Source organism: Anoplopoma fimbria, chromosome 2 (assembly GCF_027596085.1).
Source record: "Anoplopoma fimbria isolate UVic2021 breed Golden Eagle Sablefish chromosome 2, Afim_UVic_2022, whole genome shotgun sequence".
In the NCBI taxonomy this organism is placed as follows: Eukaryota; Metazoa; Chordata; class Actinopteri; order Perciformes; family Anoplopomatidae; genus Anoplopoma; species Anoplopoma fimbria.
In genome coordinates this window covers 26527358-26543863 of record NC_072450.1, presented here as the reverse complement: position 1 = coordinate 26543863, position 16506 = coordinate 26527358, and the positions used below count along the sequence as shown (strand labels likewise).

At 46.4% G+C, this 16506-nt stretch overlaps 2 protein-coding genes across 2 annotated transcripts; both read right to left on the bottom strand.

The window, feature by feature from the left end:
• Nucleotides 1-1891: 1891 nt before the first annotated feature.
• Nucleotides 1892-4179, bottom strand: si:ch1073-459b3.2 (growth arrest-specific protein 1). The gene is given in 2 exon segments (XM_054619126.1): nucleotides 1892-3838; nucleotides 3841-4179. Coding segments are annotated over 2 exon segments (753 nt in total). The 5' UTR covers nucleotides 3998-4179; the 3' UTR covers nucleotides 1892-3242.
• A 5128-nt stretch (nucleotides 4180-9307) lies between these two features.
• Nucleotides 9308-13077, bottom strand: cplx3b (complexin 3b). The gene is made up of 3 exons (XM_054619447.1): nucleotides 12641-13077; nucleotides 9844-9931; nucleotides 9308-9629 (listed from the first exon to the last, which is right to left on the bottom strand). The coding sequence occupies exons 1-3, from the start codon at nucleotides 12796-12798 to the stop codon at nucleotides 9405-9407; spliced, it is 471 nt and encodes a 156-aa protein (XP_054475422.1). The 5' UTR covers nucleotides 12799-13077; the 3' UTR covers nucleotides 9308-9404.
• Nucleotides 13078-16506: the final 3429 nt, after the last annotated feature.

Here is a 16506-nt window from a genome sequence, read left to right as displayed (position 1 = left end):
GGAAAACTTTGGATGCAGTTTTGACCCGAGTACTGGCTTTGTTACTTGTTCCTGGGAGTTCTGCCAGTTTATATTGCCCCCCCCCCCCCCAACCCCAATTGCGTAGAATATCCTGACAGTAATGCAACCCAGAGAAGGAGATTCTGTAATGGAAGGACCTCCAAGGCACCCCACAACCCACTCCATTGTGGCTGTAATTGGCCTCCATTTCCCTGCAGCTCTACTTATTGCACTTTCCCCTTCCAGGCTGCCTCCCTCGGTCTCTCTCTCTCTCTCTCTCTCTCTGGATACCGTCAATTGGACAGCAGACGGGTCATGTTGGCACCGGCGTTGCCCCCCCCCCCCACCCCCATAAAGAGGGGTCTCTGTGTTTTCTAGACCTGAAGAGAACCGGGTGCCCTTGACTCCAGCACCCCTGCGCCGAAAAACCGAGAGCAGGTCATCCATTCACTGCGGCCCGATAGCGGCCATCATGAATGGGACATTGTACCTACGGCAGACAAGAGCCCCCTAAGTCCCCGGGTCACTCCCCATTTGGAGCGTTGGAGCGAGAGTGGAGGGGAGAGAGAGGGGGGGGGAGTCGGGGGTTTGTTAGAGACATGTTGAATAAAGATAATTTAGAAAATGGGCTCCAGCACAGTGCTGCCTCTGTGTCGTCGTCCCCCCCCCCACTCCACACACTCAACTCCCCGAGGCTGCTCTGCTCATGTTTGTTTTGATTTTATTCCCAGAATCAGGATGAGGGGGTTGAAGGGGGTTGAAGGGGGCGGGGTGATTATGTTGGAGGACTTTAAGATGCATGGCAATGGTTAAGACAGGTTGGACCAAAAAGAACAATCCAACTAAACTGGAGGGAGTCCTGCTATTACTGTAGCCCAAAGGCCCTCTTTGTCTTTGTCTGTATCTCACTGTTTTTAACAACACAGTGGACGTTTTGGAAGCTCCGGAGGATTCCTGTGGTTAGCGAGAAGATCAGGAGAAGCTGTGCGGGAGTCGTCTCCAGGCTTGAAGATGTTGAAATTTGTCACCTTAAACCTAAAAGTTACAAACTTGTCATTACTCGTCACATGCGGGTCTATTTTGTCACGCAATCCTGGGGACATCCGGACAAAATGAGAGGTCATAGATACGGGTCTTTTTTATCAAAGGATAGTGGCAGCAGTTGAAATGTGGAAAGTAAACACAAAATGAGTTCTTTCTTGTCTTGCTAAACACATTTTTTTCTGTCAGTTCATATATTTTTTAACTCTCGACACTGCACTGATGTACCTTTTGGACGTGACTAAAGTGACAATTGCAGAGCAGGTGTACACCTCACACCTAAATGCCAAATGCCTCTTTTTACAATTTGCGAGTGTAGAACAAGCCCCAAATGGCTGCCTGCTCTGAAACAGTTGGTTCTCTAGAGTTTTTGGTCATATTGACAAAAGTCCTTCTGATACAACGACTCCATTGGATCAGCTCACGTGTTTTATTTACCTTCACTCTGCCTCCGTCCTCTGAAAATAATGGCGGTTTAATAGCTGCTTGAGCCGAGGAGGAAGCTAGACACTTTAAATTCCTCACCGGGGTTCAGTTACACTGAGCTAATCCCTTAAATATTAGACAGGGAGACATGGCCACATCCTGTGCTCACTTTGCAGACTTGAGAATTACATTTTCAAAAAAGAACCTCTGCTTTTGAGGCCTTTAGACACAGTTTATCACAAGTTTATAAAGTAGAACAAAGTAATCTAATATGGTGAAGTATTACGGCCCTCTTTCAAACCTAGCTGATCGTTTTACTTCCTCTCTTGATCTCTCTGTGGACGAATCACACCACAACACCACTTTAGCTCATAAACATTTTATTATAAAACTCAACCTTCCCACATGGAAGACACTGCTCTGAAGTATTCACTGCACAAGATGAGATGGAAAAACCTAAAGAGCCTAAATCACATCAAAACAATGGAGCTACTTTTGTGTGTCCGTACTGTGTCAAAGGCGTGCAAGTGACCGCGTTGGCTTACTTTACTGCATATAACTGTAAAACATGTACACATTCTTCATATTCTAGCTTCATAATTTAACTTTTAGCAACATTCTTCAAGACGTCGTGACAGAAACAAAACAAAAAAAAGATTAGTTTTGACAATTTCAAGTGGCAAAGACACGAATTGGCAGTACAAGTGATCGTTAATAACAAAAACGTTGTTTTTTTTACTTTCCCTTGTTACTAATTGGCTTAAAGTGGAATAGTGGACAAAAGATGTGTGACTGAACTGACTGCTGGTTCGAATCTCTGGGCTGTCGGCGTGGACCTCAGGTAACATCAGCAGCAGGTTTGATATGTTGACCTTTTGGCACCAGCAGCAGACACCTTTTTCCTGGCTTGTAGCTGCAGTGTGAGAGCAGTAATAAAGACTGGAGGGCCCCCCCCCCTTTGAAGGCGTGAAAGGGGGCAGGCGGTGGAGAGGAGGAAGAGGGGGTGGGTGGCTGTCTCAGGAAAAGTTCAATAAAACAATCTCACATGGAGGAGGAGGAGGGGCCCCACAGACGGAGTGGCCCGGAAGAGGCGCTTCAGTTAATTTCAGTACTTGATCCCACAACCCTCACCTCGTCCCTTTGACTGCTGCTCCCACAAATATTTGAAGTGCGGTCGCTGCGACAATGCAGAAAGACCCCCCCCACACACACACACACACACTGAAATGGAGAGCAGAGCAAACAGAGACACGGGACGGGTCCAATGTTTGTCCAAGGTCTTAATAAAGCCACACTCCCAAGTACCATTGAACCCAACCAAACAAACAGGGAGCTGCTTAAAGGCACTCCATCCACTTGGCAACTAAGTCCGCCGTGGTTCGCTTCCTCTCCCCGGCACCTGGAAGAACTGTTTGCCAACAGTCTGCAGAGTAGAGAGCAGTTTCACTCTGAGCAATATGTGAAGATCTGAATCACACTTTCTTTTTCTTTTTTTTTTTAAAGCAGTTTTGCTGAGTGAGATATGCTCGAAGACCAATTACTATGCAAATTGTACGGTTGTGGGAAGCGCACACAAATCACTACTGTCGCCCTGCAACTAAAATGGAATGGCAGTGAGGCCTCGGGGATGACAGAACAGCTCTCCTTATCCAGCGAGGCCACGCTGAAGCGTCTCTGACCAAGTCACTGATTCCATCCGAACTCCAGCTGGACTCTCGGCTCCCAAGAAGGGGATTCTTTTTTCCGCTGATAAATCCAATAAATGTTGCATTGTCTCAGTACAATATCCGTGCTAGAGAAAGAAACAGGAGCGTCAGGCATCCGGGCAACCTCTGGGGAGCAGAGGAATGATCGGACAGCACCTCCTCTCTGTCACTTTTAGGATCATAGTCTTCATCCTCGTAGAGGTCGTCCACGTCCGGCTGGTCAGAAACAACCATGTGGTCCCCTATGGAGCACAGTTTGCTCATGTTCTCCTTCACCACCTCGCAGAAGGGCCTCTCCACGCCGTCGCAGACGCAGCGGTTCAGCAGGGCTCCGTTCGGGATGAACAGCATCTGCTGGATGGTGGCCTTGCACTTGGACGAGCACTTCCGGCCGTTGAACAGCTGCCCGCAGTAGGACAGGTAGGCGGTGAGGGAGGCGTGGCAGTCTCCGTCCTCCTCGCAGCGCTGCCGGGCCTCCATGCAGCCGATCCCGCCGGCGTCGCTCGGGTGCCGCCGGGGGAGACACGGCTCCACGGCCCGCTTGGCCCCGAGGCACTCCGCGTCCCGGGCGCAGTCGCAGGTCTCCAGATCCGGGCCGCTGCGCGTGTGGTTGAGCCGGATGAGCGCGTTGATGCAGTGGCTCGGACACTGCCTCCTCGTCCCCGGATGTTCCCCTCACAGGCCGCCAGGTACTGCCCGTAGGCGAGCTCGCACTCGGGCTCCTCGTGGCACCGGAGGAGCGCCTGCCAGCAGATGAGCTGTGCGTCCAGGGCCAGCAGCACCCAGGGGAGGAGGAGGGCCAGGGCGCAGCACCAGCATCGCATGCTTGGGTGGAGGTCTAGCTCGGCGACGTGCACTTTCTCCACCAGCACATTGGGATCAGGGGGTAAAGCGGGCTTCACGCTCGAACACACGGACTGTAGCTCAGAAGTATTCCACGCAGGCGACGCGTCCTGCAACCAAACCAGCTTTTTTTACCAAGAAAACACTCTCGGTCCGTTATAAACGACCCCCCCCCCCCACCACCACCACCACCACCACCCTCTGCCTCCTCCCGGGGAGCTGTGCAGCGAGGCCAGTCCGGGTCTGACTCAGGGGAAATCACCACGCGTGGCTCCAAAAAAAAAAAACAGTCATTCCAGGAAAAACACCTCCGTTCAAAAGTGGGCGACCATGACTCCAAAACGTGCAGCCCCGGCTCCTCTCTCTCTCTCTCTCTCTCTCTCTCTCTCTCTCTCTCTCTCTCTCTCTCTCTCTCTCTGTGTCCGAGGTTTACGCGCACTCAACCGCAGGAAACGTCCGCGACTCGGCTCCTACACTCGGACTCATCTTTCCTGCCATCGCCGGTCTGGACTCCTCTTTCCCCGCAGCTCTCTGTGTGTGTGTCTCTCTCTCTCTCTCTCTCTCTCTCTCTCTCTACATCCATCCACTCATCCCGGTGTTGTGGTTTCTTTCTCTGGTGATGTTTTATTTCTGTTTCCGTCCCCGCTCCGTGCGTCTTTGTCCGTCTGCTCGCCGCTTTACGCTTCACGGTCCGCCGAGCATTTCTACCCCACAACACCCCCTCCTTCTGTCGAGGGAAAAAAAAAAAAAAAAAAAAAGAAAGAAAACTTTTCCTCCCTCCCACCACCACCACCACCCACCCCCACCCTCTCTCTCTCTCTCTCTCTCTCTCTCTCTCTCTCTCTCATTTACAGCCCTGGTCACCGATTGGCCGGTGTCGAGGAGCCGTGGGACCCGTTTCCAGTCACGAAACGCAGCTCCTCTCCGTGAAGAGATAGTCCGGATAAAACACAATGTTTACGGTATTCCTTAGTCGTGGAACCCAGGACCTGTGTGGTCCCCTCTCCTCCTGTAGCAATAACACAAGGGGGAGAGGGGGAGGAGGAGGGAGGGGGGGGGGGGGGTTTGCTAAACGCATTCCTTTGGAAGAAGCTCACATCTGCAAACTTCAGTGGCTCCGATTTTCAGCGTGGAACAAAAACAAAAAAAAAAATCTGCTCCCCCCTTTTTTTTTTTTTTTTGGGAAGTTTTTTTGTTGTTGCTACAACTCACTTTAAAAGTTCTCACTAATTGTGTCACTCTTTCTCTCTCTCTCCCCCTGCTCCCTCCCCCTGCCTGCCTCTCATTCTGCAGGCGGGTAGGTGGGGGTGGGGGGTGAGGGGGAGGTTTAGAGCCCCGATTGATAGAAGAGAATGGGGGGAGAATAGTATTTTCTGGACCGTTTCACCCCAATTGTGTGAGTTCGGCCATGCAGCGGCCCAGTGTCTCTCCCGGCTGAAGATTGTCCACGCACCGCGGCCTATCAATGGGGGGGGAGGGAGGGAGGGGGGGGCAATATATTTTACAGCGAGCCCCCTTTCACACCGCACTTGAGAACTACCAAACAGCCCAGGCTTTCGTGCCATTCACATGGTAACTAACTTGATTTTTTTTTTATCAGGTCTGCCCAAAACTGCCCCAAACTGAGAGGCTGGGCCATCCATAGTGGTCCAGAAGCTCCACCAAACCGGATGGGTGCCCGACCTGGGATCCGTTCGAGACTGAAATATGACAGATTACATTACATTTACATTACAGTCATTTAGCAGACGCTTTTATCCAAAGCGACTTACAATAAGTGTCTTCAACATAGGTATTCAAGAGAACTACTAGTCACCAGAAGTCATAAGTGCATCTCCTTTCTTAAACAAGCATCTAAGAGCAGAAACCAGAGCAAAAGTACGACAGACTAATACGAATACAATAAACAAACTAATACGAATACAATAAGAGCAGAAACAAACTAATACGAATACAATAAGTGCAACAAACTAATACGAATACAATAAGAGCAGAAACAAACTAATACGAATACAATAAGAGCAACAAACTGTGACTGTGACTATTTCCAATCAAGACATAAATACATTTTCTCATCAGAAATCATTATATTTGTCGGGTTACCCCAACACCTTTCTGCCTTTTTACAACTTTGGAAATCCTAGAGGTCTGATGATCAACAGGAAGCAGCCTCTTTTGTGTCTCCTGAGGGCCATGGGAACACAGAGCAAGTTCTCTCTCCCTATTTTCTATATTTAGCATCATATGACCGAGAATGTCAATCTTAATGTACAGTACTGTTATGTTTTTTTTTTTTTTAAATATAGGTAAACCACTTGAAGATAGTAAGTGTTCTCATGCTGTTAGCACAGGTGTCATGAGGCTACATTTCCTTTGTCAGCTAACGCTAAAAACTCAAGTCCCGTTACTCATATGAGCCATCTTCCATTTAGAAACCTTGTCATAAAAATAAATTGGCCAGAGATTAACCAGTTTTATTTTGAAAAGCTATAACATACAAATGGAACCGATTTGGCGGAATGGTCTTAAAACATGCATAGATTTCAGCATTAGACCTACATGTGTAAAAACTGTCTGTGCATGGACGGACACCAGGTGGACACAAATATTTGGATATACAATGCAGCCCAATGCAAAACCATGAATTACTTTAAATCATTAATAAATGACTTAAGGGGCTGTATTGTTTTACTTTGTCTACCTCCTATGGATCTAGTGGCCACTTCATTAGGTCCAATGCACAATCTATTGCAATTCAATACAACAGCTCTGCCATAAATTCTTCCTCTACAGAGGTTATAATGTTATAATCTTTTTTTAAACTAGTTCTATCCCTGCACTGTTGTGACAGGAAAAAGATGTTTATGAAATATAAAATGCTTAACTGTATCATTTATCTTTCAATTCTAACAGAACACAACTTTCCGCTAGTGACACGTCAATCATAATGGCATCAGTCAGCCTCTCTCTTGAGCATTTCTATAGGTGTGTATTTTTGTCTCCACCTGGTGTTCTGGTGTCTGCACATGTAAGACGGCTCCCCACACACAGTCACATCCCTGTACGAAGAAGAATCACACAAAATGAATTATTCAAAAAATCTGTTTATTGCAGTTAAAACAAAAACAAATCACTGAAATGCTTTCAGAGACACAATGATAGAGATACTGTGAAACAAAGAACGAGAAGAAACTGCGTGTCATGGCAGCCATTTCCTGAAACGAATATAATTTCCACAGGATGACAACACACAAAAAAAACATTTGTATATTACTGAATTATTATTTCAAGTCACACGCATACAAAGCAAATTGTTTTCTTTATGGCTTCTGTTCCACCTATTGATCTCGTCTCATGATTCTAGTAGCTCTATTATAAAAGGAACTTATTGCAGCTTTTCCTCCGCTTTATGTTATTAAAATGTTCTGAATATATTGTTCACAACAACCGCTGTGCTGAAATGTTTGGCCTCAGCTTTCATTCAGCAGTAGTGTGGCACCTGCAGCAGGGAAATGACCGCTAATCTTTTGTTGCCCATATTTCCTTTAAGTTAATATGAAGACTCTTAAGAGGCAAAACTTTTTTTATTCCTCGAGCACCCAAAGGAAAAACGAGGACGAACATGAGATCGAAGCTGACATCGCCCCTCGGCACCACGGCTACATTAAAATCAAACACTGTCAAAAATGGAGCCTATATGGATGTAACACATCATAGACAACCCCCAACCCCCCCTCTTGCTTGGCTCACATTTGGCTAGAAACCAACACAGACAGAATACCGAGTTACATAAGACACCACTGGACGCATCACATCGGCTAAACAACACGAATCCACCAGCACAACACGGCACCACTGGGACGCAGATGGAGGGACGGGTCGGAGGTCAACACTACGAGACCTCGGCGAGGTCGGCGAAAAACGGAACGAAGAGCGACCTGCTGTTTACGGCACGGGCCAATAGCCTCACACAACAAATATTTGTATGTGGATTTATACTCACGCCACAGTTACACACGTTTGACATATTTGGGGCCATTTTCCTTCATCTTGGTCGAACTCAACGAAGGCTTTGGCATACGACTTCTAAAGCATTTACACGTCTCTCATCTGAGCAGCTTTCTCTTTGTTTTCGAAGGGACAGTTCGCCCCAATATCAAAAATACATATTGTGGCTCTCACTTTTAGTGCTATTTACCAGTCTGGATTTTTTTTTTGTGAGTTCCCTAGTTTTGGAGATATCGGCCGTAGAGGTGTCCACCTTGTGGCGTTCAAAGCGCCAAAATATATATATATATATATATATTTTAAAAACTCGATGGACAACACACAACAGATAAGAGGCAAAATATGTTTTTTAATTTCGGGGTGAACTGTCCCTTTAACCTCTGGATGCAGCACAAACACAGATTTGCTCTCTTTGTAGTTGATGCTATGTTCAATCTCGGGAGGAGAGTTATTGTACGCACTTTAACCGTAAATCATACAATTTACAAAATACAGCACACAGTTTCTGCCTGCTCACAAATTATTTGTTGCTCTTAATAAAACTAAAAGTAAGAAAATCTCCCGAACCAAACAAGAAGGCCCGTCCTCGTGAAATAGTAGCTTACAGATGTTGGAACTCTTGAGAAGACAACCTTGTACGGAGGTCCAAGGCACGCTGAAGTACGAATAAAGCTAAAAAAACAACTTTATAATGATATGTCTAGGATAATATTAAAATTAAGATTAATGCAGCTCACGGGGAGGTTTAATCCGGGCACCAAGGGGCCAACATCAGTAAGCTACTTATGACAAAAATTAGCCTCATTGGTTGCTCGTAAATTATTTGTGCTTTCCTACCTGGAATATAAAGAACCCCACAGGACTTTTCCCAAATTTAACGCAACAAACGTATGGCTTCCTCACACGAGCGTGTGTCACACACACCTGAAACCTCTGCTGCAAAATCCCATTGTGTTATAACTGGACACGTGAGGTACAGAGAGCGAGGGGGAGGTCAGGGAATGAAGGGAGCAAAGGATTTAATAGATTAATATTTCTCAGAGGAGGAGCTGCTCTAGAGGCAGAATTAATCTCATTGGTTAAATCTCAATGGGAAGAGCCAAATAAATCTACAAGAGTGCAAGTTAGCTTATTTCAAGAAAAATGCTGATGACATTCGTGACTTTTGAGGATGTTTGAAGGTCAACAGGAAAGCTAACTGAACTAAGAACCCCTTTCTTTTCTGTGGGGCCTCCTTCTAGAGAAACGGTTATTATGTGGCTCTGCAAACTGGCACTCCTCTAAAGCAATAGGAATACTTCTACCTCCAGAGCAGCTCTGCCTTTGGAAAATATTTGCACAAGTTAAACTCTAATCTCCCGGGACTCGAGAGTGGCCGGATCACATGAGACTGCAGTTCTCCGTCTGCTTTTTGAGGTCTTCCAGCGTGGCCTGGGCTTTGTCCTTCAGCTGGTCCATGTCCACGTTCTGGATGTTGGTCAGCTGGCCCAGCACCGACTGCTTGTGCGTCTCCTCCTGGTTGTCCTCGGCGATCATCTTGGCCAGCTCCGTGGGCAGCACCACGTCATCCCCCGCCTGCTGGATCTGGGTCTCGTCCGTCTCGTTCTGGGGTGGACAACCAACAGGACAGGAGAGAGAAAGGGACACGACGTTTAGAACAAAAAAGGTTTTGTTTTCCCATTGGACTTTATAGACATGTATAGTACACGGCTGTGAGGATGTGACGGTTTTTGATATGACAGTGATATGATCTGCACTTAAATCCAAGTATGCATTTTCTTCGGTTTTCTTTTGCCAAAGCAGAGCTGGAACAGTTTACCTTTGGTAGTCTGTACTTGTCCCGGAAATGACTTCTAACGGTGGCTCTCTCAGCTTTCTTCTGGGCAAAATTGGCTTCTCGTTCTTGTCTGCAAAAAAAGGGGGACAAATATTGATTGGGGGGGGGGCAACATTTTATACAAACTTAAATCAACTCAGCTGCCAAACAAAGTGTGAAGGAATGTCTGTGAAAGTTGTCACGTGTGGGGAAGCGTCAAAATAGCGATGCAAACTCCAAAATAACATTTAAATCAAACCCCAAGATGTTACAAAGTAGTCTCTGAAATTTTGGAAAATCTACTGTTCATTTCTGCTGTGTGCAGTTGCACCTCTGCTTTCAGAGCATTAAAAGGCTCCTGCTGGATTTGGAGCTTGGGGGCCTCGGAGCTTAGCATCGGTGTGACCTGCTCTTCACTGTTGACTACAGAGTGCAGAGCAGCATCAGTGAAATAAGAGATGTTCTGCTGATGTTTAGGAGCTCACGACGCAGCATCCTATCGGTCCTCTGAGGGATGTGCACTACTAGAGGAAACCTCCTAACTGCAGATTCACAACCACTCCCCTCGACCTTCAACTGTCAACTCACCGCACATATACTGGACTTATCTCGCTTTAGCTGTACGCCAATGCGGTCTGCCTCCCTAGCTGCACTTAAATGCCTGACACTTTTGGGCGGGAAACCCATAAAAAGAGCTTCTTAACTGTCAGGCGGTTTAAGGCAAAGGAATGAAAGATGACTCTCCAAACGTCTGCTCAAGTTCCTCAAGTCTGACATCTGTCCCGGAGGAACCAAATGTTGAGATGTCCAATATTCATCTGTTAGCCTGCTGTCATTTGTCTTTAAAAACCCACTCATGTCCACCCCCCGGCCTTCAGTATGTGATGCCTCCAGCAGAGGGCAGACTATAGGTGGCTGGCAATGCTCTCTCCACTCTGTCACTCGAATATTTATGGCTTCAGTATAGTTCATAATTGTCCCCTCCTAAATTGCCAAATGTGCCGGAATGCCTCTAACATCACGAGTGAACAACGTGACACGATGGTAAACAATCTTGCTTGTACGGCCTGAGGGCCAAACACAAGCGCGGACACCGTGACGAAAGGCCGCATTTAAACAAAGTCTGTGAAGGTGCATGTAACAAAAATAATCACAGAAGATTATTTTCTTCAAAGAAACGTGTATCAGCGGCCTCATCTAAAGGCGGGGGCTGGGGTTGGAGATGGGTTTTGGCGCTGGAGGACCTGGGGGCATGGTTTTTGCGAAGTGTTTGCACCCAATGTGTCAGGAGGAAGGTCGTTCTATCTGGAGATGCAGCGTTTCGTGGTGCTGTCCGTGCGAGTTCACTTTGTGTTAACATGAGCTGGGGCCCAAACGTGTTCCCAGTGCAGCGCTCGCTCGCATCCAATGAGAAGAGCTCTGTGTCCTCCCCGCTCTCAAGGGCGTCGGATGCCCTGGGTTGTCAGTGAGGCCCCGGGTTTGTTGAGGGTGATAGAACGTCTACATGTGATATGCCAGGGTGAGGAACACCTCCCCCTACCCCAACCCTGGTTCTGCTTTAATCGGAGCAGCGTGGGCTTCTCCGTGATCTATACGCTCGCATTTAGCACCTCAGACTAATAACTCACTCCCACTGAAGGTCACATTATGACGGCAGAGCATTAAGCATCTCTCCCGTAGAGCTCTGTGGGTGCTAATGCTGCGTTAAGACTTCGCCTCCCACTCAAAATGCCTTCATGGTAGTTGGTGTTGATGGGAAGGAGCCAGGGATTGGAGACAGTTTGATAAAGTGGTCTTTGTAATGTGTTATCCTCCAAAGGAGAGCGTGCAGCGCTGCTTTTAAACGCCTACAGTTTGTGTCACAGCTGAAATACATAACCAGAATCTAATCCACATCATTAATCAGTGCTTATTCTATGAGCAGGACAGCGATCGTCTGATATGCGAGTCCTGCTCTAAGGGGAAGCATCACATTAATCAATAGTGAGTTGCTGTCTGTTGGGTCAACTCTGTCTGCAGAAATGACCTTGTTGTTACTTCACATTGTTGCCCCCGGTGCAGCCGAGGAGATAGAACACCATGACAGCTATGTAAATCAGCAACATTAGCATGTGAAGAATTCACTGCTGCAGGTGAGAAACAGAGCAAAGACGAGAAACGAGTTGCACAGCTGGAGTATCAGCTGTAAATATATATATAAAAAAATAAACCAAATAAAACATAATTAGCCATATAATAGAGACCATACCATTCTAAATTCAATTTATCCACTTGTTTAGGGGCGCAATACATTTGTGAAATGTAAATGTGTTGCAACCATCTGGAGAAGTAATTATGAATGATGAAAGTCGACTAATAAGCAACAAAATAAAACAATATTTATTTATTTATACTGTTGGTTGTCTGATAATATCCAAATAGCATTTTTTTTTTTCTTTTTACCCCATCCCACTTTATTTACCACACAATCTGGCTCATTATTCAGTCGCACGCACAGTTTCGCTCCAGGCACGAATCCCTGTAGACATTTCCATGGACTAATGATTCCAGGAATCCCAAATTTAAAAAAAAACAAAACGGTGCTATACATAATTTGCCCTTGCTCAGAGACGGAGAGCTCCCTGGGCGATGGAGCAGCTGTGTGAGGAGCATTGATGCGTAAGAAAGAAAAAATGAAATGAGAGAGAGCTCTGCTTATTTACGCACAAAAACGCACTGTTTAGACACACACACACACACAAGCTTTGGTTTTTCCATCCAAACTTAAATGAACACAAAAAGCTTCAAATCACTGCCTTACTTCTCCTCCTCTAACTGTTGCTGGTACTGCTCGAATTCCTCCTGGGTCATCCCCTGCGCGGCGGCGTCAGACTTCTCCGCTTCGGGCTTCTCCTCCGTCAGCCCGCCGGTCAGGTTCTTCAGCTGTCCTCCCACCACGTGTTTCACCATGAAAGCCATGGCTGTGTCCTCTTGGAGACTCCTCTTATATCTTGATCTTGAAAAAAGAAAAGAAGAAGAAGAAGAAGAAGAAGCTGGATGGGAGGAAGGGGGGGAACAGATCTGTCTTCTGCGGCGCTGGCAGCTTCAGCACCAGTGGCCCGTGGACAGCTCCGCGCCGTGAAGAGATGGAGAGGAAGTTTGGAGCTGAACTCTACCAATCCCGTGACTCCGTCCTCTGCCCAATCCCAGCACCGCCGGACTGTGTGTGTGTGTGTGTGTGTGTCTCTCTCTCTCTGTGTGTGTGTGTGTCTCTCTCTCTCTCTGTGTGTGTGTGTGTGTCTCTCTCTCTCTCTGTGTGTGTGTGTCTCTCTCTCTCTCTGTGTGTGTGTGTGTGTGTCTCTCTCTCTCTGTGTGTGTGTGTGTGTGTCTCTCTCTCTCTCTGTGTGTGTGTGTGTGTGTCTCTCTCTCTCTGTGTGTGTGTGTGTGTGCTTCCATGGCTGCTCCACTGATTCGCCGTCTGACGAGGACTCACGATGGACACGTGACTCTGTTTCTCCTCCCGGCTGTGTTGGTGCCTGTGTCTGTCTCAGGGTCATCTGCGCTGTCAACAGCTTTTTTTTCTAATTGCAAATTAGTCAAATGGTTGTCTATTAACCCACTGGCATGCGTCCGGTTTACTGGTCTAATCACTTAGAAATGATGAGTGTCTTCCCTGGTAGGGGTTTGTCCCCTAATGCGCATCTTAAGTCCTCTTAAATATTCTTTGCCCCTAACAATTCAGACGATATCCTAAATATAGAAAGTTTGTCTGCACTCGCATTCCCCATAATGCTGCTGTGGTGACTCATGTATCTGTAGCACCCACAAGTGACTTTATGATATTAGTGTCTTATGCTTATTAAGCCTCCTGTAGGATTTTCTCATGTTTCTGTGCGTCTCTGAAGGGTATAGAGGCGGGTGAATAGTTCAGCCTCCATCACCAGGAAAGGAGGATTTATTTAATGGGTGGTTCTGGATGACAACGCGTGATGCAGTGTTCGAGCTGGAAAGCCTAAAAAAATATGACCTAAGTATGTGTGTGAGGACTATTTAAATCTCTCTCTCTCTCTCTCTCTCTCTCTTCTCTTCTCTATCTTCACGTCTGTGAGATTCTTGACAGCCAAAGTGTGAAAAGGGAACTTTGAATACAAGTCAACAACTTCGGCGCCCTGATCCTCGCAGCAGTCTGACGCTGAAGCCTGACCTACTTCCCCCCCTCCTCCTCCTCCTCCTCCCCCCAGTTCCCTGAGGATCAGGAGAGACAGAGAGCGTCTCAGTGTCTTTTTTGTGGCAGGCTTAGAGAGGGGCCCTGTTAGCCCGTACCTGCCTCGCTTTATAAGTCTCCCTCCGACTTCAAAAGCTGCCATCCGCTGAATAGATGGAAACGTAAAGCTGTGAAAGAGATCCAAACTGTAATCTCTGTGAAATTTAATAAAGAGAAATAATTTGCCTAACCAGCATGTTTCGACATCAAATTATATCTTTTTTTTTTTTTTTCGGCTTTTGATTCGCACACCCATGGGATCTGTTCCCACCTTGAAGGTCTCACTCATTTTTTTCTTTACGGATTATCACTACAGGTGCTCCAGCAGGAGGTTTGATCCAAGATGATGTGAATCATATACACACACACACACACGCGCACACACACACACACACACACACACACACACACACACACACACACACACACACACACACACACACACACACACACACACACACACACACACACACACACACACACACACACACACACACACACACACACTGAGGCTTATTGGTGAAATTCATGCATTTCATTGAAGACGATGATGACATGTTCTGGCAGCTGAGCCTCAGAGTACAGTCGTGTTGGCCTTAAAGTGAGAGCAGAGTCCCTTTTCTCGAGCCGAAGCCGACCCCTACTTTTTAAATGACAATGGAGTAGCCTTTCAGAAGGCTCAATGGATTTATGATGTACAGCCTGATAACCACAGCGTGTTATTACACATTCGGTGCTATGGAAACGCACCTTCATTGTATAATTATCACAATTGTAAACATCGATTATCCTTCTCATTCTCTTGTGGACTCTGTCGCGATCTATAAAACTGTTCCTCATTACCGGATATTTTTTTGTTCTACTTGCAAAAAGATTAGCAATCAGCTAATAGCTGTCTCCATGTCGGAAATCTCAAGCCAATGCGACCTAAACTTGCATTCTTTCTAATGGCCAGCAGGGGGCGACTCCAAAAAGAAGTCAGATTGTATAGAAGTCTATGAGAAAATGACCCTTCTTCTCTCTTGATTTCAGTAAACATTGTGAACATGAGTTTATGGTCTCAATCTCTAGTTTCAAGTCTTCTTCAATACAGCATGATGTTGATTTAGCAAATTATGGTCCATTTAGAGTCAAATAGACCATAAAGGAAGTTATGCTTTAGGACAGTCCTACTTTGTGATTGACAGGTCGCTACTGCGGCGAGGTCGGGTCTTGGAGGTGTCAGTGTTTTTATCTTAGACCTTTAACCTGTGAAACTGTGTGTTTCAAATTCATTGAAGTTAATAACATTTTTGGTGGCCTAAAAATTCACCCTCTCATATCCCTTTTGGTTGCAAAAAAAAGATGGGGACGACCAAAATGCCGAACTCAAGGCCTTAGAAAACATCAGTCCACAAACCAATGGGTGACATCACTTCTCATGGACATTTGCTAAATCAGAGCATGTGGCATTAAATGAGACCTTTGTGGTCAAATGCAGAAAAACAGCATTACTTACCTGATTTATAATTTACTCATGTAAATGCGCCCTGCTCCTGTTCATTTTACAGCTGACTGTACAGTGAAAATGTAAAGCTTTATGTTACGCCTATATGAATCATACTGTAATGTGTGCATGCAAAGCCTGCACACAGATGTTGACTGTTAAAGCCATGCATGGCTGCACACAAACCTGACATGTTACTTTCCCTTACTGCATAAACATCTGTGTTTAGTCCTCATAAGTGTCTCATTGGTGAAAATATGATGCAGATGTAGAACGATGATGAAAAATAACAGATTGTGAGTGCAAGATGGGGAAACATTTGGCCCGTTGAATTAAACAAAGAAAAGGGAACGTTTGAATCAAAAGGCAACAAAAGGTTACAGGAGTATGACATACTGTGGTTTGTTGCGAGGCAGGAGGAGGGATCACGGCGTGAGTCAACACACGCCGAAAGCATCACGCTGGCTGCCGCCCAGTCACACTTCCAGCCTGGTTACACTTCATCTTCTAGGATTAGGAGCCTGTGTGGGACAGGGAGAGATGGGTTTATGTGCACCATCCCACACACGTGCACACACACACACACTCATCCTCAGCAGCCGAATGTTACACCTTTGTTTCTTTAGTCAAGGGATTAGACTCATCAAACAAATGTGCCCTGCAGCAAACAATAAACTCATTCAGGGAGGTTTTTTCTTTTTTTTAATTCGCACAGGCGGAGCTGACGCCATTAGCAAGCCACTGAGATGTCTGTTTAAGGAAAGCCATGTGTGAGCAGCGCCACCCTCCCACTCCCTCCCCCTCCCTCCCTCCCTCCCTCCCTCCCTCCCTCCCTCGTGAGATGACAAAATATCACGCTAATCTCATTTGAAGTAAAAAGTACTCCATCCACTCGACGACAACATCAGGAAAGTGTCTGAGGCCGTTTGGAGTGGGC